The 23358-nt window shown below is 34.4% G+C and overlaps 1 protein-coding gene across 3 annotated transcripts in view; it reads right to left on the bottom strand.

Moving 5' to 3' along the window:
• SGCZ (sarcoglycan zeta) overlaps positions 1-23358 on the bottom strand; it is a 1126701-nt gene that overhangs the window by 114965 nt on the left and 988378 nt on the right. For all 3 annotated transcript variants that reach the window (XM_055287513.2, XM_055287533.2, XM_055287523.2), the window contains one exon: positions 1703-1790. In XM_055287513.2, the coding sequence (XP_055143488.1) occupies positions 1703-1790 (88 nt within the window). The remainder of the gene's footprint in view (positions 1-1702; positions 1791-23358) is intronic.

Genomic DNA, 23358 nt, shown 5'->3' with positions numbered 1-23358 from the left:
CAAGTTTTCACCATGTTAGACAGGATGATGTCGATCTCTTGACCTCGTGATCCGCCCGCGTCGGCCTCCCAAAGCGCTGGGATTACAGGCACGAGCCTCCGTGCCTGACCCTTAATTTACATTTTGACATTTCTACTTGAACGTCTTTTAATATCAAGGACTGAATGCAAAAGGAAGTTCTATCTGGCTGAAGAGTTCTCAACTTTAAGAAAATTAGGACATGGAAAATCTACCAAAGTTAGGCCTGTTTCCATAGGCCTATAGTTTCTGCAGTTCCAACATAACAGGAATGAATTAGCATGAATATTTAAGCGGACGGTTTTTGCTTCTGAATCAGTTCTACATCCATACACATATTTCTTTTATTTAATCTTGAATCCATTTGCTAATAGCACCCCTCTATAACTGCTATATCTCTAATTATCACCAAATATTATCCAGTTGTAGCAATTAATAGATATGTAATGACAAACTTTTATGATGTAAAGCAAAACAATTTTTACAAATAAAATTATGGTTTTAGAGAATTCATATATGCTAAAATGTTTCCCTTTTTGTTTCATCAAAACAAATATTTTAAAAAATCATATACCTTCAAATTAAGTACACAGAATCAAAATTCGTGTTTCAAAAGCTCATATTTCAAATGTATTCTTTTTGCATAATTTAATTAGAAATATTGGAAATATACATTTGCATTTAAAGATGATTAATTTCTCATTAAAATAAGAACACCTCAGTCCTCAAAACTGTAATTTACTTTTCTCTTCCTCTCTTTCTCATTCTGTCTCTCTCTATATATGTGTATATATAGATAGAGATAAAGAGATACGTAATGCTTATGTTAAGTAATTTCTCTACAGAACCAATATAGTGTTATAAAAATAATCCAGAATCTACATGCATATCAAAACTTTAAATTACAAATTACTTTTTATTTGCCTTCTTATAAAAATTGAGTCAAGTAATCACATCTTGTATTTTGATATAAATCTCCAAATTAAAATATTATTCGCTATGAGAAAAAAATTAATACTTCATTAATTTATATTAACAACACATAAAGCCTATAAATCTTAAAATATAATTTCAACATCAAATGTAGAATTGATAAATGTTAATATTTATTATACTCAACTCATGCAATTTCTAATTTATATAAGCAAATACAATTTATTAGAAAATATTTCCCCTAGAAAAGGGATACATAGACCTAATGATTTTATCTCATCTCATGTTTCCTTAAGTTTATTCATTATAATTTAACATACGCTAAGAAAATACTTCTTAGAAAAATGGTGCATTTCATAATTCAAGAGTAATGAACAGCAAAGTAAATATAATTCAGTCTCAAAACAATACATTGACAAGAGTAATAACTACTAAATGGAGGAAACATGACTAGCCTATGACATGTCAAATCATGCGCAAGAAAACTGGGCTGTAACGGGATGTTGAGTTATATATCAGGGAAATAACATACTTCCGCTTTTCTCAATTAAAACAAGCACAGTAGGCCAGGATGATCTCGATCCCTTGACCTCGTGATCTGCCTGCCTCGGCCTCCCAAAGTGCACTCCAGCCTGGTGACAGAGTGAGACTCTGTCTCAAAAGAACAACAACAACAACAAAAAAAAAAAAAACAAAAAAATAACAAAAAAACCAAGCACAGTAGGAGCAATCTTTACCCCAAAACACTCACCTATGGTCAGCTGTCCAGTTAACTGCCCCATATGATTTCTTGCATTCACTGTGACATTCCTGTCAGACTGTAAGACCAGTGGACTATCCTGGGAAACGTATAAAATAAATAAATCAAATAGAAAATAGAAATATAGTCAAATTTACATAAAATTATACTGCATTTGTTTGGATATTCTCAAAAATTTAATTTCTTTGCTCTATATTAGACAGTTAATTTAACGTCCCAATCATTGGTGGACAATGTATAAAACTGAGAGCCTCATAATAATTACTTGACGGAATATTTCATTTTCTTAAGTGGGTACTAACTATCAGATGCAAGCATTTCCAACTCTATTGATTGTTGCACATATACAATGTAGTAACCCTTTTCCTTTTCCTCTCCCAGTGTCCCCTATGCCCGCCTGTGCAGATATTCCAGACGCTACCCCAATGGCAAAAGTCCCTTTTTAAGTTTAAGTTGCAACTTTCAGATATCAGCTTAAATGCCACCTTCTCAAAATTGGCTCATCTGGTCAGTGTAACTACAGAGTCTTTCAATCCTCAAACTCCCAATGTCCATTTAGTTTGTTTAAAGCACTTATCACAAAGCAATTTAATTTTATGCGTCTATGTGGGATTTTTTTTGTTTGCTTGTTTACTTAATTTTGTCACAAAAGGAAAGATCCAGGGACAGGAACCATGACAACCATGTCTACACAGTTACGTCATTATTACTCAGCATGCTGCTGAAGGAAAGAATTTATAAAATGTTGACTGAGTAGATAAAAAAATCTTCAGAGTCAAATTGATACTATAGTACCTTATTTTTCAATCTCGTGGAAATGCTCTGTAAATCATACAAGGATTTCGCAAGGAAGTATATAGAATATAAGATTTCTGTAAATTCTCTTTAGGACGTACAACTCTGGTAACATGTTGACTTTTATCAGTAATTTAGCATTTAACAGTAAAATAGTTGATTGAAGGACAACAACACTGCCTTAACAGCTCACATATTAGGCTTCTGTCATACCTTCCTCAGACAAGTAACATCCAAATCCCTACATTCTCATTTTAAAGATCTAAAACCTAAGTAGAGTAATCATTTACAAATCTCTATTAATTTATTCAATAAATATTCATTGCATACTCACTACGTACACTATAATGTTCTAGAGGTGGGGACATTTCGGTGATCAAAAAATAGAACAATACTGCCCTCTTGGTGCTTGCATTGTGGATGTTGAAATACTACGAAAATCTCCTCCAATATCATCCTCACCATCTAGGCAGTATGTCACGTCTATGTCAATGTCAATACACAAGTGCCTTCATATGTAAGATATATTAAAACTCTGAATATTAGGATTTGGAATTTGTGATTTGGAGATATATCTATACATATATTACATATAAAATTTTTATTTCTGCAGTTTTAAAAGAAAAAAGTCTAGTTTTATTACCATAGGTATAACTATGCTACATTTATCTCCTAAAAGATCTAAAATATTTAAAATTAATTACATCATCCTAATCATGTGATACATCAAACTCCTGTTTAAATATAGTTCATGGACTAAAGATTGTTTGCAAACAGTTATCTTACACCCAATAAGAATACTGCTGTCTCTTGATAATGACATAAAGATGATGGTTCATACGTGAACACACACACACACACAATTCTATTCAATCTTGGCAAAATTCAACCTAAGTATGTTAAAAAGGAGCTTTGAATTAAATACATTTGAATATTTGAATGTAAGAAACAGGAAAAGTCTATGAAACATCTTGCAGTTCAAAAAATTGTGAAAAAAAATATAGGTCAAAATTATGTTCTCTTTCTCTCAATATTTGTATGATATAGCATATATGAGTTTGGTTTAGAGTTTTAAAATATATGACACTATATGTTTTTATTTGAGTTACTAGACATATTAAACGTAAGTTTGTTATGTGAACAGTAGAGTTAAACAGCATAAGCATTTGTATATATAATTTATAGACTATGTAAGTATACTATAAGAATTATTGCTTTATTAAACATGTTAAGATAGAATAACTAGGTTGAGAAGGCAATGGATAGTTTACTTAATTTAAATGAGAAATAAACTTGGTAGAATTGAAAGTTTAGGCTGGGCCTGGTGGCTCACACCTGCAATCTCGGCACTTTGGGAGGCTGATGTGGGAGGATCACCTGAGGCCAGGAGTTTGAGACCAGCCTGGCCAACATGGCAAAACCCCAGCTCTACTACAAATACAAAAAATTAGCCAGGCATGGTGGTGGGCACCTGTAATCCCAGCTACTCGGGAGGCTGAGGCAGGAGAATCGCTTGAAGCTGGGAGGTGGAGGATGCAGTGAGCCCAGATTGCCCCACTGCACTACAGCCTGGGTGACGGAGTAAAACTCTGTCTCCACAAAGAAAAAAAAAGAATTGAAAGTTTAAAACTTTAATCATTCCGCATCTTTGTTTGCAACACAGCAATCTCCTTTTACTGTAACCACAGAGAACTTGTTGAAGTTCTGTCTCTAGCACTCTTCCCTTCTTTTCATATAATTCTCCTAATTTTTTGTCAGAATTAAAATTTTATATCTAGATTAAAATTTCAATGTGATAGCACCAATCATCTTTTTACTTAGTAGAACCACAAACACATAGCTCTCAGAGGTAGTGAGTTATTCTCTACGCCGTGTTCCTATGAACATCAACATATTACACTATACTTACTTATTAAAATGTGATCAAGTGAGCTGAACCAAAATCAAGTATCCATTTTTGATAAATGAAATGTGATGCCTGTAGGATCATCACTTCCATCCACAAATCACATAATCATTTCTGTATTTCATATCAGTACCATATCTTTGTGGATTAGACCCATTGCTCATACATTTGAGGTTTAACACATGACTTTTTGCACACTATCCACTCAGTACTAATTAAAACACACGTATGTGATAAAAATACGTGAAAATGATGAAAAAAATGATGAAAAATCTTTCAGTCATTTAAGGGAGATACAATCCTAAGCAATTCACGAATCTGATCTCAAATATATGTTTAGGTGAGAATCAGCACCAATATACTACCTCTTAACAACAAAAAAAAGAAAGACATTTAAGAAAGGTTTTCCCTAAATAAAGAAATGAATGCTCCTTAAGTTTTATGTCCTCTTTCTTGTGTTTGTTTCTCCAAAGGTCTCTATATGAGAAAATGAGAAAATAACTGAGACTAATATTTTACTCCATTCCACTGTCTGGTTTATATCCTTTATATTATACTCCTGTGTTCCAAAATTTTGAATGCTAATATGCGGTTTAAGATAATTAAATAGACACAGTAGTACTCTCTTATAGTTTATTGTTGCTGAGAAGATAAAGGAGAGAAATCTATTTTGGTGATATTTTCTCATGGATTAGTAATCAGATATTTAAGTTACATGAAAGTAAGAAAGTAGTTAATATATAGCATGGTATACTAGTATAAATACATAATATTTATATATAGCATGATATGCTAGTATAAATATATAAATATTATATAATAATATATAGCATATATATCATATATAGCATCTATATAAAATAATATATATAATATATAGCATGATATACTAGCATCAATATCTTTTTTTTTGGAAAAACAAAATCTTTATCTCCTGATGTAATTATTTTTCCTCCAAGCCAATAAATCTTCCATAACAGAAATAAGGTATCTCATGGTTTTCTGGAGCTCACTTGAACTTGGCTCTAGCTCTACAGGACATATCCGTCTTCTTATGTCACTCTTTAGACAAAGCAGACAGGTGATCCAGTGAGAAAGGCAATGAGACTGTTAAGTGGGCCTGAGAGGTTCTGCTTATAATTCTATTACACACATATTCTTCATGCCAAGGGCATCGCTGCAATTTTCTAATTGTTGGAGAAAAATAATGAAATATGTTCTTCTCATTTTTATATTTTTTGTGATAGGCTATGCATATGACCATTGGAAAAATGATTTTTTCTTTTTATTTCTATAGCCTTCACTTTATTTATAACAAATATTCACTGAGTGGCTATAATATATTCAACACTCTGCTAACCACTAGGTACAAAAGAGAAAGAAAGGAGACAGGCTTCTTTCTTTTCTGGAGTTCCCAATCTGGTAGCCAGATAGACAATAAACCAGATCATTAACAATCATACAAACGGCGAATATTAATAGTCAAAGGCGGCTGTGATAGAGATTTCCCTAAAAAAGCATTAGTAATATTGTCGAGAAGATATGGGTGTTTCAGGTAAGGACTTAGCTTCGGATGCTCATTCTGTCCAGTTTAACTATTACGTTAAGTCGCAGTGAAATAGTAGTACAAACAGCAACCAACATTTACTGGCCCTTAATCAATGTCAGACACTGCTCTAAATACTTTAAATATATGAGATCATCTACTTATGAAGCTTAAAATAAAATCATCCACGAAGAGTCAAGATAAGAACATGATTGTAAGACAGACAGGGGACCCTGACTGTTTTAGTTCAAGCCCAGGGGCTGCCAAATGCTTACTTCACAAGTTACTACACATTTCCGTATCACAGTCTCTTCATCTGTAAAATAGGGGTCATAGTACGTAATTTATGGGCTTGTTGTAAGGATTAAATGAGACAACATATGCAAAATGCACAGATCAGAGCCTACCCTCTGTTGATGGCAATGTCTGCTTTTATTATTTATTCCTCATTTTAACTATAGTATTTTACTACTAATAATACTGGATACGGTCACTCAGGTTTCACAAATAAATATAGTACAGAAACATTAAGTCACTTCCTTCAAATGACACAGCTAAAAAAGGTAACAAGCCATGTTGGAACTGCATAATTTTGTTTCAAATATGCCCTGTCTACCACGAGGAAGTACTGTGTTTCTTGGGGCTCATCTAATTCTAGGTTTTCTGAACTGTCAAACCAATATAAAAGAATAAGACATTGAATTGAACAAAATATACTTTAAAATTTCTTTAAGCAGTTTGGTCTCTAAAAGAAACATCTTATACTCACACACACAAACACATAAAGCTTAAAGTGTAAGATATGACCTCTACTTTGCTGCTATCATCCAGGTTTTGGTAGCATGACCTTGTTCGTCTTGTTTCATTTTGTCTCCTCAGATTCTAAACGAGGAGGGTATGTTATAAACTGTCATCTGCCTACACATTTTAGAAAGTATTGTCTATGCAAATCTCCCTACTTGGTATTCTGAAAGAACATCATTAGTGACCTATTTTGTTCAGTGTAGATGATGTGAATTTCGTATGTTGTTACCTAAGTTTATATAGTTCAGAAGATAACTTTTCTTCTCAGGGATGGAAATATAGAATTTGCCAACAAATCTACCTTATCCTCAGATCCTCTAATCTTCCTAAATATTCAATCAGCTGTGTCAGAAATATTTCTTGAATACATCTTTTCCTGTTTTTCCATGCCTACTTCTCTAACAGATTCAAAACTCACATCGCAATAACCACTTGATTTTTCATATCCAGTGTTACTTAAAAATACTTTTAAAACATATTGGCATACTTGAATGAAAACAAAACAAAACATTGATTGATTCCTAACTTTCAGCTTGAAACAAATTTATGTTCACAACATGTAAGTTTCTTCACGACGTGACCCAATTCTACTTTTCTGTCTACTTCACCTCACTTCCGTCATTTAAGAGTAAGATAAATTTCTCATTTTTGTCAACTACATACCACTTCTATTTATTTTCACCTTCAGTTTCCCAGGCCTGAAATTCTTATCCACGTCTCTTTATCAGGAAAAAGTATAGACATTTTTCCAGTCCAGGTCAAAGCCCTGTACTCTGTGAAGCCTTTCTACTGCTCCAGAGTTAAAATTCACCTCCCACCCTTCAGTTCCTCAGTCAGTGTTGTGGGCTTTTTGACTTACTTTGTTTTAATCATTCATGTGATTTGTAACCTCCATTTAACTGAACTGTCCCGAAAACATAGTATGCTGTCAATTCCTTTTTTTCATACAGACTTTTAAAAGTATAGTTTGTGTCATGCTTGACACATAGTTTATGTTCAATAAATCCATGTTGAGTGAATGAGCTGAAATGAGCACATTACAGGATCCAGGCTACATGGGTTTATGTGGATTTGTGTTCAGATCACACCAAATTTAGGAAGCCATTACTCCCCTTCTTTCTTCCTTCTTCCTCTTCCTTCTCTTCCTCCTTCCTCCACCTTCTCTTCCTTCTCCTTCTCTTCCTTCTTCCTCTTCCTCATTCTTCTTCTTTTTCTTCCCCAGAGCAAGGTTGGTAAAAATTCATTTCAGTGAAACAAGTCATATCAAATCCTTATTTAATGGTTATTCATCATCCCTGTGCCCAAGGCAGCTATGTCACTCCTTTCCTTAATATTTGACCCATTGAAGCTGTAAAACAAGTGTTTATTTTATTCTTTGAAATAAAAAGTAAAAGCCAGGCATGGTGGCTGATGCCTGTAATCCCAGCACTTTGGGAGGCCGAGGCAGGCAGATCATGGGGTCAGGAGATCGAGACCATCCTGGCTAACACGGTGAAACCCCGTCTCTACTAAAAATACAATAAGAAATTAGCCAGGCATGGTGGCGGGCGCCTGTAGTCCCAGCTACTCAGGAGGCTGAGGCAGGAGAATGGCATGAACGCGGGAGGTGGAGCTTGCAGTGAGCCGAGATCGCGCCACTGCACTCCAGCCTAGGCGACAGAATGAGACTCCGTCTCAAAAAAAAAAAAAAGTAAAAATTATTTTCATATTTGAAATTCATTTCCTTCAGAATGCAGATCATCTAATTATTGAAATTTTTATTTTAAAGGAAGAAGTGCTTATTATGAGAATAAACTTATCTAGAGCTGTTCACCTGACTTCCTCAAATTCTGCACTCACATTTTAACTTGAATGTGAAGTAATGAAGGAGAGAGATATTATCTATGTATCAATCAACTTTATGCATTTCTACTCCGATACTTTTATTGAGAATTTCCCCATTTGGTTTAGTCTCTGTTATGAATTAGCTAGTCATGGAGTCCACCGCTAGGAATCTCTTCTGAAAATGCTCTATGACTTTGCATTGCCCTTCTGGCTCCTGTCCACCCCTTTAAAGCTATACAGTAACCAGAGTAGTCTCCTTCCTGAAGCTCTCTTTCTCTCAACTGATCATACGGATGATACTGACGAATATGTATCCAGAATGACTCTGCAGGGAGCAGTTTTACATATGACAGTCCATTTACAGGCAATCTGCGGTAATCTGTCACTTCCTGTATCAGTCAAAAAGCTCCAAATCCACCTTTAGCCATGGGTGGGCTTAGGAAATAAATGCTTCTAGACTCATTATCCTAAAACGGAATAGTACTATCTCTACCTAACGTAACAAAGATCCAGATAAATCAGACACTGCTGTTGCTTTAGTCAGGTGAAAAGATGCTTCTTCTTTTCCTCTTAGGTAACATTTGCAGCAACTAGGAGATATCCTCCTCTTAGCACTTCTAGGTTGGGTTGCCACTTTTCCACTCCAGCTGCCTCTTCAGTTGTTCTTGAGGGTAACCTTGCCCTCACACCAGCCCCAGGGTTCCACACCTATCCACTCTGAGTGCTACTGTCTGTCCAGTCAGTATGTTCACTATGGGAGCATGACTGAGGTACACCCCAGTTGATGAGGTCAAAGAGACTGTATGTTGACTAAGTAGAATTTAGACATTGTGTCTTATTTAGGTGAGCAGAAAGAAATGTAGAGCATATGTGAAAATTTACTTCATATAGAAGAGTAGACAATCTGCAGATTTAAAGCAAACGACTAAGGCAAAGAAATGATTTCCACCACTGGATGAATGGTTTAGCCAATTTATATGCCCAAAGAAATCAAATTTTAATGGAATTAGTTATTTTAAATCACTTCTTTTTATGGATTGAGGAAGTAATTAAATTTTCTAGAATGGAACTCCCCAGTGGTGAGTTGGTAGATTTTTCAAACCAATCACTGTACAAAGACTTTTCCTACTTCTCTTTTAATAAAATGATAGTTCATTTCTGTAGTATTGCACGCTTATGGCTTGGAAAAAAATAAGTGATGAGTTATGTTAAAAGCTTGTGAAACTTTTGAAACTATTAGCTACCATGATCTTAATTTAGTAGCTACCTATCGTGATGATGGTGACGACGATGCTAATGATGATAATGTGTGTGTGTAGAAAGTATCCCAGATGTGTATTTGTATATGATACACAGTTCATGTTATATGAGTATCATGAATGGTGAAAACTAGAAAGTAAGCAGGGAACTAAGCCTCTATTAAACTGGTTTTCTTTTATCTTGGTGGGAATCGGTACTGTAAAAAGAATAAGAAGCCTCTGTATTCTAAACTTTTTAAACGACATCATATTTAAATAATAAATTCACCTTTCTCAAATAAATTAGATATGTTTTCCAATAAATCTCTAACTTGAAGGACGATAAAGAAACAGAGAGCTTGAGAGAAAAAATTGCCTTTGAGATTATTTTCCACAGATATATTTTCATTTATGATAATTACATTTGTACTAATTGAAAAAAAAAATCTTTTTTTTCCTCCTAAAATCTGCTTGGATTAGGAGAGGTTTCAAATATCTGAAAACATTAGGGCCACATATTTAGTTGACTGTATGTGCATGTATGCTGTAACTTAATTTCTATAGAAACAGATGAGAAAAACCAGAGATATAATAATTATGACAAATATGTTTCTATAATTACAAATAATAATGGAATTACAAAATATAAACAATTGGCTATAAACTCAAGTAAGTACAACATGGTTATAGTACCTGTGATGGTTAGTTTTGTGTCAGTTAGACTGGACATGGGTGTCCAAATATTTGGTAAAACATTATTTTGAGTAGGTCTGTGAGAGTGTTTCTCAATGAGATGAACATTTGAATCAGTAGTCCCATTCAGGGAGATTTTCTTCCCCCCGCCGCCGCCCAGTGTCGTTGGACCTAAACAGAACAACAAGGCAGAATATGAGAGAATTCACTCTCTCTGCCTGACTGTCTTCAAGCTGAGACATGAGTCTTCTCTTGCTTTTGAATTCAGATCACGAGTGGAACTTAAACCATTGGCGCTTTTGATTTTCAGGCCTTCATGTTTTGTTTAGCACAATATCACAGGCTTTCCTGGGTCTCCAACTGGCTAACTACAGATCCTGAGGTTTCTCATCCTCCCTAACTGCTTGAGTCAATTCTTTATAATAAATCTCTTTATTTATTGGTCTGTTTCTCTAGAGAACCCAGACTAATACAGCACCCATATTGTTTACTAAAGGAACGTGGTAAAAACATGCATGAATGCTAAGCAACAAGGAGACCTTGCAGGTAGCAATTATTGTGCTTGTATGAGACACTATGATTTCGCCTACTTTGAAGCATTTTGTTAACTGTGGTTATACCTTAGCTATACCTGAGAAGGCAATACTGCAGGAGAAATATTAGAGATAATCTGTCTTTCAACTTCTTTAGTCATTACTTTGAAGATCTCTAGCAATTCTTATCCTTTTCTTCCTCAACTAAATAAATGGGAGGTGGGGGGAATATTCCTGAGATTACTTTTTCAAATGACTGGAGCAATTTCAAACTTCTGACATTTTTCTACACTAATGTAAGATAAGCCAAGCCCCTTAGCCTCCTTACAGGAAAATATACTGACGGCAAGATTTTGAGCCAGAAGCAATATAAATACTGATAATTTTTTATTAGCTAATTTAGTCTATCTAAATCAAAAGACTAAGTATATCATATGTGGTGGGCAAACATTCAGAATATGTCAGATCAAATAGCACATGACACGACTAAGAAGATTACTCCAACCCAATGCTTACAAATCAATAATGTGCATACAAATCATCTGAAGATCTTTCTAAATGAAGACCTGCATTGAAGCCTAAGATTCTGCATTTCAAACGAGCTTCCAGGTCATGCCAACAAAGCTGGTCTGCAGATTACTCTTTGAGTAGAATGATTCTAAAAGCCCAGCTGAGGTGCAGGACTAGAGATGGACTTCCAAAAAGCTCTCAGCCAGAACCTTTTAGATCTGGAGTGTGGCCCCAAATCACAGATCAAGTAGAAAATTGCAATTGTTGCAAAAAAATAATTTTGGACTATTTCCCAACCCATGTTAAACCTACAAATCTATAAATTAGAATGTTTGCCCTCCACATCCCAATTTTCATGGGAAAGACTGCTCACAAAAAAGAGTCAAATTTTTTTTAAAGCAATACTGCAGTTAAGCTACATTTTCTAATCTTTTTTATACACAGTCATAACCATACCACCATGTTATAATCAGCAGAATGTGGGCAGAAGTGATATAGGACATTTACAGGTCTGCACTATAAAAACCTGCAGTGTGCTAGCCTCTCCATCTGAGGCCCTAGAGTGATATGGAACCACACATGGAAAGAATATGGGTCGCCATATATCTGCATGGATCAGAGCTACCAGTCCTACAAATACCACTGGAGTGTGGAGTGACAGATAGGTAATTTTTGTATTTGAGTTAACCCTTGAGATGCCACAGTGGTTTGTTATTAGAGTTGGCCTGACCTGATAGAACAGCCCCTGCTCTCCGCTGTAGGGACTTACATGTCCCAGTGCTCCTTTGCACCGAAGGCTCCTTCCCTGTAATGCCCTGAAAAGTCTTCTTCCCTGTCTTAAGTTGGCTCCATACTCCCCATCCTTTAATCATGTTGACTTTTCTTATAACTCTGTTATACCGCCAGATAATTATTAAGCTAGAGATGTATATGTTAAATGACATACTTGGGCTGGGCACGGTAGCTCATGTCTGTAATCCCAGCATTTTGGGAGGCTGAGGAGGAGAGATCACCTGAGGTCAGGAGTTGAAGACCAGCCTGGCCAACATGGCGAAACCCCGTCTCTACTTAAAGTACAAAAATTAGCCGGGTGCTGTGGTACGCACCTTTAATCCCAGCTACCTGGGAGGCCAAGGCAAGAGAATTGCTTGAACCCAGGAGGCAGAGGTTGTGGTGAGCAGAGATAGTGCCACTGCACTCCAGTCTGGGCAAAAGAGCGAGGCTCTATCTCAAAAAAAAAAAAAAAAAAAAGAAAACAAAAACAAACAAACAAAAACAAAAGACATACTCAAAGGCAGTGATATCTAACATCGTGTTTTTCTCTCAGGGATAATTAATCAAAATGGCTTCATTTAGAGCAGGCACCACCCAACTTTTATTTTCAAGAGACAGAAAATCAGATAGTAAATATATTATGCTTTGTGGGCTACGCAGTCTCTGTCAAAACCATTAAACTCTGCTGTTGCAGGTCAAAAGGAGCCACAAAGAAGAACTGAATGGGCATGTCTGTAGTATACCAAGGTATTATATTTTAATAAGAGACAGTCAGCTGCAAGCCATAGTTTGCCTACTTCTGATCTTGAAATTGAATCTCCAGTGAATTTTGGAAACCAAAGTTATAGCAACTAAACCCACAACATTTTCAAAACAATTCTAGTATTATATAAAAACACTGTTTTTAGTAATTTTTAAATAAATAATGCATAGTATTAGACATGCATGCATTTTATATAAGAATTCATAAAAAGGAAAAAAAATACATTATGTTAAATGTAGGTATAAATTTAACTTTGTAAAATGTGGCCTGGGATACTTTGTAATTAGAGAATCTGAAGATTCAGTCTCTTTTCTTTTCTTTTTGGGATGGAATCTCAGTCTGTCACCAGGCTGGAGTGCAATGGCGCGATTTTGGCTCATTGCAAACTCTGCCTCCCGGGTTCAAGTGGTTCTCCTGCCTCAGCCTCCCGAGTGGCTGGGATTACAGGCGCTCAGCACCACTCCCACCTAATTTTTGTACTTTTAGTAGAGACGGGGTTTTGCAATGTTGGCCAGGCTGATCTCAAACTCCTGACCTCAGGTCATCCTCCCACCTCGACCTCCCAAAGTGTTGGGATTACAGGCGTGAGCCACTGCGCCTGGCCTGATTCATGTCTTTTATTAGATTGGGAAAACTTCTCATCTGTTAGCTCTTCAATAGAGCCTCTTCTTCATTCTTTACAGTCTCCCCATATGGAATTCACATTAGATATGTGTTATATCTTCCTTCATTCTGCCTTTCATGCCTCTTTAATGCTCTCTCATATTTCCCATCTCCCTATCTCTCTGTGATGCATGCTGGCTTATGGCTTCATATCTTGTGCTATCAGTTCTTAGCTATGTTAGCTCTTAGGTTCTTCATTAAAATATTAATTTATGAATATATTTTTGTCATGTATTTTTTTCAGACTTGTCAGATATATTGTTTTTATTGTTATTGGGGTTTTGCTATTTTTATTCCATTGTTCATTTCTGAAGCATTGATATATATATATAATGTATATATAATTTTAATATTCTGTATCTGAAAATTTCAATTACAGAAGTAATTGAAAAATCTAAACTTGTGAATAATTGTTTCTGTTAAATTTCACTTGAGGTAGCCCATTTTCTGGTTGTCTTTTTGATTGTTTGTTTAGATCAGAATTAAAATGCGAGAAGCTAAGGAACCAGGATTAAGGGTTAAGGAAGCCTTCTTCTAGAGAAAGTTTGTATTGTACCCACTAAGCCCTACAGATGAGTACAAACCTGGAGATAATATAAAGTCAAGGGGACAGGACAAAATTTTCAAGAGGCTCAAGGATACAGCACTTGTAACTCCAATGGCCTCATATTCCTTTTCCTGTTTCCAGCCATTAGTCCCCAGAGCTTCAGGTTTTAGGTAGTGCCAGTGGTCTCTGAGGGAAATTCTGATTTCAGCTTTCATTTTCTACTATTTTTTTTAACTCCTCGTTTCTCAAATTTACTTCACCATACTGGCATTCCATTATCTTTTGCACATTCAGAAATTCAAAGAAAATACATCTTTTTGTAACTTAAGGCATAGCTAGATTGCCTGTGGGATTTTATTTCAGAACATACAGCCTGTGAATTTACTAGATGTGATGTCCTCATAAGGCATCTTTTTGCATAATCAATGAACTCATTATTCATGAAAAATAAATAAAAGAAGGCTAGAGTATGGAGGTAAGGGTTGAGAAGAAGTAAATATAGAATATGCAGTCATTAAGAATAAAATAGTAGATAACTTGAAACTAGAGAACAAGATAGTACTTAGAAACATATATTATCATATACTTCTAAAAAATAAGTGGTGTAGGGTGTGTGTGTGTGTGTGTGTGTGTGTATCAGTCAGGAAGAAATATTTGCAAATTTAATTTTTGTTTATGAATTGCCAGATCTTATGTGAAATCATAAGTAACTGTAATATATTACTATAAGATAAAAGCATAGTGCTTACTTGTACTATTTGTACAAGTTTCATCCAGAAAAAGAGATTTCAGTTACATTTTCTTGAAAGACTATATGAAAAAAGTAACCTTTATGCCTCAAAGCTGATCCATTCTTTTCTCTTCTTTGACTTAACAGAAAGTCACTTTTCCTTCAAATCAGAAAGATAATATTATAACTGTATCTATATATCTGTCTTTGTATAGAGATTTAGTTCATTGGTTATGTGAAAAGGTATCTAATGAGAACTTCTACTAAATTTGCAGACTTTCTGTCCTGAAATAAAATCCCACATGAAACTGAGCTATGCCTTATTTATATATGTAACATAAATATAATAAACAGCTTATTCTTGCTTTACAGAACAAGCTATCTATATTAAAACAGTAGAAACAACTAGAAATTTCCACATCTAATAAACATTAGCAAATATGGATATAAATAATTTTTTCTCTCAAAGTGTGAACCTTCTCCTAGTGGAGAAATAATCAAACGTCTTTTAAAAATCTTTTTTACCTGTAAAAAATTACAATTTTTCTTACTTGTCCTGTTTTTCGTGAAACATTTTAAAATGACGCAATCTGAAGAGCAAACATACAGAAAGAAAAACATATTTATGCTTGTATTAAAACCGTACTTCTTCCAAAAAGATATTCAATATGTTACAACCTTAAACACAGTCTTAAATTGGGCACTAAAATCTATCAACAGACCTGAAGACTTTTTAAACCATGAGAAATAAACATGTCTAAGCACTTATCTCGTTGCTTGTAATCAGCTTGTTCCTAGAGTTGAACTCTGGGTTTTATTTTGAGTTTACTGGCAGTTAAGGCAGAATAAAAATGTTACATAATAAAATTTTCATTGCCTGATAAAAGCAAGCAAAGAAATTTATACGGAAAAATATTTTCCCACAATACTAGCATTTGATCTTCACTCTCTCAGAAGATTAAATACGTTCATTTAAAGCATTTGCTTGTAAATTTGGGCAAACCAAATGGTGCCCTGCACTGCTGGCGCTGAGGCCTGCCTCGCCTAAGGCTACTGGGGGCCAGGTGTAGGTAATTAGGGATATAGTCAGATGTTTTCTTAGGTCAAAAATAAGTGAAGCAGTAAATGAAATGAATAGTGTTAAAAAAGATTTTAAAAACTGAATCCAGCTTTGTCATATTCCTCTAAATTTTGTTTCATTTCCCATTATTTGTATATGAAAACATTAATTTGATATCTGATTTACATTAAGAACATTAACAAGATAAAGTATTTTAAATGTCATCCTTTCCACTAAACATATTTAAAAGTGAAATGAATATGCATACTTACCATTTTAGAATGTGAAAGACATCATGTTGTCTTTTTTTTTTTCTGGAGGAAGAATTTGTGATGTGTGAGATTCATTATTCTAAATGTGAGTGATCAATTTACTAAAGCTGTAGAAAGTGTAAGGAACCAATCTGTATTCATTTATATTCACATTCTGCACTGTACAGTTCTTCACAATTAAGTGACTACGAATTTGCACAAAGTTCAAAATCACTTCCTGATCCACAAAGTGAAGTACTGAACGAGATTCAGAAAAATCATGCACTGCTTTTCTACTATTTCTCCAGTTTGGCTGGTTTTGCTCCCTCTTTCAATGGGCATGGAGGTGGGGGGGTGTCCTCTATGTATCTCAGTATTAGTTCCAGATAATTCTCTCTCTCATCTCCCTACACCTTAACCTTTAAAGTTCACATCATGACACTACACAATTCACTACACTTATCCGCCCTCATTCCTGGAAGGTTTCCTCTTTTGGTTCACCCACTGCCAGACTCCCAGGAATCATTCCAGTCATAACTGTTGGAATTTCAGTGACCATATAGATAATTTCCTGATACTTTGAACTCTTAGGTCGTTGATCTGTCCTCCTATGATGTTGTCACATCCACTTCATGAGCCTCTCTCCTGCTCATTCGAAGATGTTTTCATGCTTAATAACTGTATCTCTTCCATTATCTCCATTGTAAGCCTAACACAATATAGCTGTCCTTTTAGCTTACTCCTTCTAATGCCCAACACCAACATTTAAAAAAATTTCTTGTGGATTGAGGTAAAAGTACAATTAAAATTCGTATTCAACAGATAAAAAGACAATTATATTATAAATTTGTTCTATCATCGCTAAAAAGACAAAGTATAAATTTATTAAAGATAATTACAATTAAAAATTTAAAAAAATATAATAACATAAATCATCCAAAAATATTCTTTTAATGAATTCTTTTTCTCCAATTAGTTTACTGTCTTTGGATGAATATAACTTATTAATGAATGAAAGAGGTTCAACATTAGATATATGCTACCTTTGCAATATAATGTGTGGAATGAGAAACATTCATATAAATAAATAGAAATAAAGAGATTTGTCATAAAAATGTTACTTAATTATTGAACAGATTTTGAGGTATTTCCATCAAAAACCCTATCACATTGATTTATCTTCATTATATTTGACAATAGCCCAATTAGATACAACCTTCAATTTTGCAATAAGGAACTAATCAGAAGCCAACAAAACTGCCAAATGTTTCATTATCTATTCATTAAATATATTACATCTCTCACTTTTGGAGGAACATGCCTAAAAAATCTTTAGTGAAACTAAGTGATTGCTTGATATACCTCTTATTTTCTCTTAAAGACCTACTTTGTTTAATAGATATATTTTAGGAAGAGCTGGGAAACTTGACAGATGGCAGAAGCATATGATATATAAAATCCTTTCATTCTTTCATATGCTTCATCCATACTTTTACCATAACCTTGGAGCCCAGGATTTACTTTATTAAATTCATTAAAAAGTCTTCCATATAGCAATCCTAAGAAAGATGTAAGAGAGGTACATATATGAGACATAGATTTTTGCCATATAATCATTGGCTGTATATTCTTAACCATGTCTCTTCCTCAGAAAAAGCTCACTTTAACACTAGTCAGGGGGTGAAAAATGGAAGATCCCTAAATGGAACTTGTTAGCACTCTGATCTATCATTCTACAAGATATCTAAATATAAAACATTTCAGCTCCTTCAGAATAACTTGCTTCATGCTTAATATTAAATCCCTCATATACATATATGACATATAAATCCTACTGTGAGTTTTTGATGTTCAGTTGGAATTACTCTTTCTCCTCCCTGAAGGTTTTAACCCTTAAGACAATGTATTTTGAAGATAAAAATCTATGATTTTACATTAGAAAGATGTAGTTTACCATAACGAATATTTCTAAAATGCTCCATCCAATGAGCATCTCTAAGTTTTTACAGTACCTAGTGTAGCTTACAATCTGTTTGTCTCATTTCTCAATTACATGAATCTATCCACAACACAAAATTTGAATTATCAACTTTCCAGTTCACGGAAGCTATATCATCAAACTGTCTGATATTTACTCTTACTATAATTTCAGCTAAATTAAATACTTACAGAAGATTTTTTAAATGATATATTCCTCTGGCCATTATGGCCAGAACACTGAGTTAGACAAATATAATATTCATTTGTTAATCCTCTTCAATATCAGTTTTATTTAAGCTCACTTAAAAATAATCCTCATTATTTTTAGGGTGATAGACTATTAAGCTAGATTGAACAGGTTTCTGACCAGCCGTGGTGGCTCATGCCTGTAATCCTAGCACCAGGAGGTCAAAGTGGACAGATTGCTTTAACCCACGACATTGAGACCCACCTGGGTAATATGGCAAAAATTCATCTCTACAAAAGACAAAAATTAGCTAGGTGTGGTAGTACACACCTGTGGCCTCACCTACTTGGGAGGCTGAGGTGGGAGGATCTCTTGCTTGATCCCAAGAGGTTGAGGCTGCAGTGAACCATTATTGTGCCACTCACTCCACTCTCCAGCCTGGGCAATGGAGTGAGACTCTGTCTCCAAAAAAAAAAAAAAAAAAAAAAAAAAAAGAAAACAAAAGCAAAAACACAAACAAAACCTAAACAGGTTTCCTCTTTTACTCTAAAACTGTTTTTGCAGCATTCTTTCTTTCTTTTTTTTAACACACCCAAAAAGTACATTTTAACGTATGACAATTTTTTTTTATACTTTAAGTTCTAGGGTACATGTGCACAACACACAGGTTTGTTACATAGGTATACATATGCCACGTTGGCATGCTGCACCCATTCACTCGTCATTTACATTAGGTATATCTCCTAATGCTATCCCTCCCCCCTCCCCCCACCCCATGACAGGCCCTGGTGTGTGATGTTCCCCTTCCTGTCTCCAAGTGTTCTCATTGTTCCATTCCCACCTATGAGTGAGAACATGCGGTGTTTGGTTTTTTGTCCTTGCGATGGTTTGCTGAGAATATCGCAGCATTTTATATCGTCTTCCTCCATGGTCTCCCTAGGAAGCTCTACATAACAAATTTCTTTGGCAATTTGTGTTAAGAAGAGCTTTGTTTCTTTTAATTACTGACTATATTCTTATATTTTTGAAACTGGAAAGATATATAGATATACAGACATATCTACCAACCAATTCAAGATCAACTAATGAACAATTTGCTGCAGTGTCTTGAAGCAAATGAAATGGCAGGGGAATTTGGTAGTTTGTTGAGTAAGAACCCTGCGTGACATTTTGATTGAAATTGGACTTTGAACTACAACTACCAAAGTAGTGAGGTTGTGTTATTCAAAAGAAGTGACATTAATTATGAGATCACTTTATATTTTGGAAGTATTATATCCTAAAAGAGAATATAGACACTAAACAATCATTTGTATACCTAAATATAAACAAAATTCTGTTTTTCCCCCATGCATGGAAGATTATAATGAAAACAAATGAAAAGTAGGTCTGTCCTTGTGAGTTCCTCAGGACTTTAAATTTACACCATTAATCATTAAGTTGGCATATTTCATTTAAAGAGGGCAATGTATTAGTCCTCTGCACTCTGCAAACACATGCCCAGTACTTCCTTGATCTCTTGGGAATCTTCTGACCTACTGGAGGATTCATGGAACAAAGTCAAAATCATACTGCAAAAGATAGGTCAAAACTCTGGACTAACTGTAGAAATTCACATGACATTCTGGAAGAGCCAAAGTTCCTCATTAGGTTAACAGACAGGATATGAAGAAATATAACAGAAGATTTGCTACTTCTCCAAAGAGTACTGATATTATATTAAGTAAAAATATATTCAAAATTTATCTATATATTGTGATACTAAACTCTTAGGAAGTACATTCAGAAGAGCACAAAAAATATACAAATTTTACTGGATTAATGTAATGGTCTTGTGATTAGTTTACCGGCAAGCAGGGAAAACCCACATTAAACTGCAGTTTGTCTATCTTAAGGTATTTTAGACAAGCTTGTATGACCTTCGAGTGTGAGGATTACACGCAGCATAATAGAAATAAATGAGAAATAGGTCAGTTTATAGAAACTATTCAAGAACATGCCCTTGCTTTCTTCATGCTGGCAACTAACTTCCAAAAATCATTAGACATTATAAATTATGTAGCATACATGCAAAGGCAGAGAGCAGGTTTTTAACCTTAGAAAACGTTCAGTAAGAAGCTTAACCATTATCACATCATATATTTAGCTGTGTCTTCCTGTTTGATTCCAAAATGTGCTAAAAGTCTACCCTCTATACTTTAGTTTTTTATGTTATGAAAAAAGACATTTAGCCTTGTGTAACCTCCAGTATAAGGATTTGAAATACTATAGTTTGTAAGGCAAATGCAATTTTCAATTTGTTATGAAGTTTTCCATTTATACCACAGATAAAATACCTACTGAGTTAATTAAAAAGACACATGACTAGAACTGGACACACAAAAATGTATAAAAGGAAACAAGTTATTTTCCTTTAGAAAACAAAAACACATTTTTGCAATATAAAATTTCAAGTAAATTCTCAAACCACTGCATATCTTGCCCAAGTAAAATGACTTTCTTTCCCTTGCCTCTTTTGCTAATATAGACATCTGAGCTGCTACTCAAAGCTTTTCTTTAAATATTTTAATCAAAGTACTTTAATTGTGATTTAATAAGCAAATAGAATGATGCTTATCAAAATATTTAAAGGGCTCCTTTCTAAACAACAAAATTCAGTGTAGTTTTAAAAGAAAATACGTATTTTGACAGTTTATGTTCTTGTTATTTAAACAGTGACCGTACTGTAAATATTTCTTTGCAGGTCGAGGTCACATATATCACCAATATTTTTCTCCTGAAGCTCTACAATGAGTTCACTCCCTTAGAAAGTTTTGCTGAACATAATATTTTATCAGCCTCTGTAAGAACAATGCAAAACCAGTCTGTTCATCTGGATCAATGCCAAGCATAAGCTATTTGAGCTAACTAGATGTTTATAGTTATTCTTAAATTTACTTGTCAATAAATTGACCAAAGCGTAATGTTAATCATACCAACCAAGCAATGTAATGCCAAACAAAAGAATGACCAAACCATTCTCACGCTGAAGATTCACTTTACGATGGTGTAACAGACTCCATAAATACCCAATAAATTATTCTCTTTCATTAGAGTATGGACTAACTCTTTAGGATATAGAAAGAATATATTAAAAACTAACTGGGCATTTGAAGACAGTCAGAGGATCTAAATTCCACACACAAAGCAGAAGTAGAGTGAAAGTTTATTGAACTTCCAAGGTAAAATTATTCCTTAAAGATCTGGTTTTATTCACACGCATTGAAAGATAATTGATTAAATTAATTTGACCAGCTCCTACCCTAAGCAATTTAAGCATGACAAAATAGGCACTAATCAGAGGATAGAGTATAGTTTTTGAGAGAATTAAATCTGCACACATTACTTCTTGCATGATCACATGAGTATCAATTAGCAAATGACTATATTTACTCATATGCATTAAGGTAACTTTGTTTAGAATGAACTTCATGTCTCCAAATAAAACCATTAGCAATTTAAAAACACATATATTAACAGGCTAAAAAGTAAGGACCTTGGCGATAAGGTCGAATGTTACAAAAGTGATACACGTTTTAATAGGTAAACTGTTCTTTGCTTCACACTCATTTCAGTTGCCTTACACTGTTTAAATAGTTCAGTACAATCAGTACAATAGCACTTTCTGTGACAATGTGAAGGCTTATATTATCTAATGCAGTATAAACTGGCCATAGAGATTTTCTGAGCATAGGAATGAATATATAAATTTTTACTTAAGTTTAATTTAAGGTTGAATACCCACATTTGGCAAGTAGCCATAGTATTTCAAAGCACAGGAATAATTAGAGCAATTCAGTTCTGGAAAAGTATGCTATAAAAATTATTCTAATTTCCATATTTAATTATAAAAGGATACATATAATCTATATTATAGCACTCACAATATTTTCTTATATTTAGTCTTTTCTCTTTTATTGTCAAGCTTTAAAATGTCAAGAACATTGAATAAATAATACAAAAATCATTTACCATCATCAAAGATGTATCGTGATATATGAGGATAAAATCTAGACTTAAAAAAATCATGATGCAAATCCCAGTCAAACAAAGTCTCAAGAGAACAAAAAAACCCAGCACAGAGCTTCTTGAATTAGAAAAAGTAAAATGTGAGAAGTATAAATCCTATGTATTTAAGCACTCACTACATCACAACAACTAAGAAAACAAAATCAAAATTGAGAAATCCCTTATTACCTTCATTTATACGAACATTCGCCTGCCTTTGTATTTTGTACACAAACTTCTCTTTTCTTAAATTTTAAACTATGCATTTCCTGAAAAACAAGATTTCTTTGGAATTGTTTCATGAAATTTTTCTGCATTAGTTTTTGTTTCCACTGTTTTGTGTTTAACGGAAGATATTAAACACTACACACTAAAAATAAAGCAATCTAAAACTTTTCTTCAACAAACTGTAAAGTGTAAATAAAAGTATACTAGTTTATGAGAGCTTAAAAATAAAGCAGGACACAGTAATATGTTTTAAGTCTATGAAAATATTTAAAAATCAGAAAAGGCTGGGCACAGTGACTCATGCCTGTAATCCCAGCACTTTGGGAGGCGGATTCAGGTGGATCACTTGAGGCCAGGAGTTCGAAACCAGCCTGGCCAACATGATGAAACCCCATCTCTACTAAAAATACAAAAATTAGCCAGGTGTGGAGGCATGTGCCTGAAATCCCAGCTACTCAGGAGGCTGAGGCAGAAGAATCACTTGAATCCGGGAAGCAGAGGTTGCAGTGAGCCACGATCATGCCACTGCACTCCAGCCTGAGTGAAAAAGTGAGATTCTGTCTCAAAA

Source organism: Symphalangus syndactylus, chromosome 1 (assembly GCF_028878055.3).
Source record: "Symphalangus syndactylus isolate Jambi chromosome 1, NHGRI_mSymSyn1-v2.1_pri, whole genome shotgun sequence".
Taxonomy (NCBI): domain Eukaryota; kingdom Metazoa; phylum Chordata; class Mammalia; order Primates; family Hylobatidae; genus Symphalangus; species Symphalangus syndactylus.
This window is presented reverse-complemented; position numbering and strand designations above follow the sequence as displayed.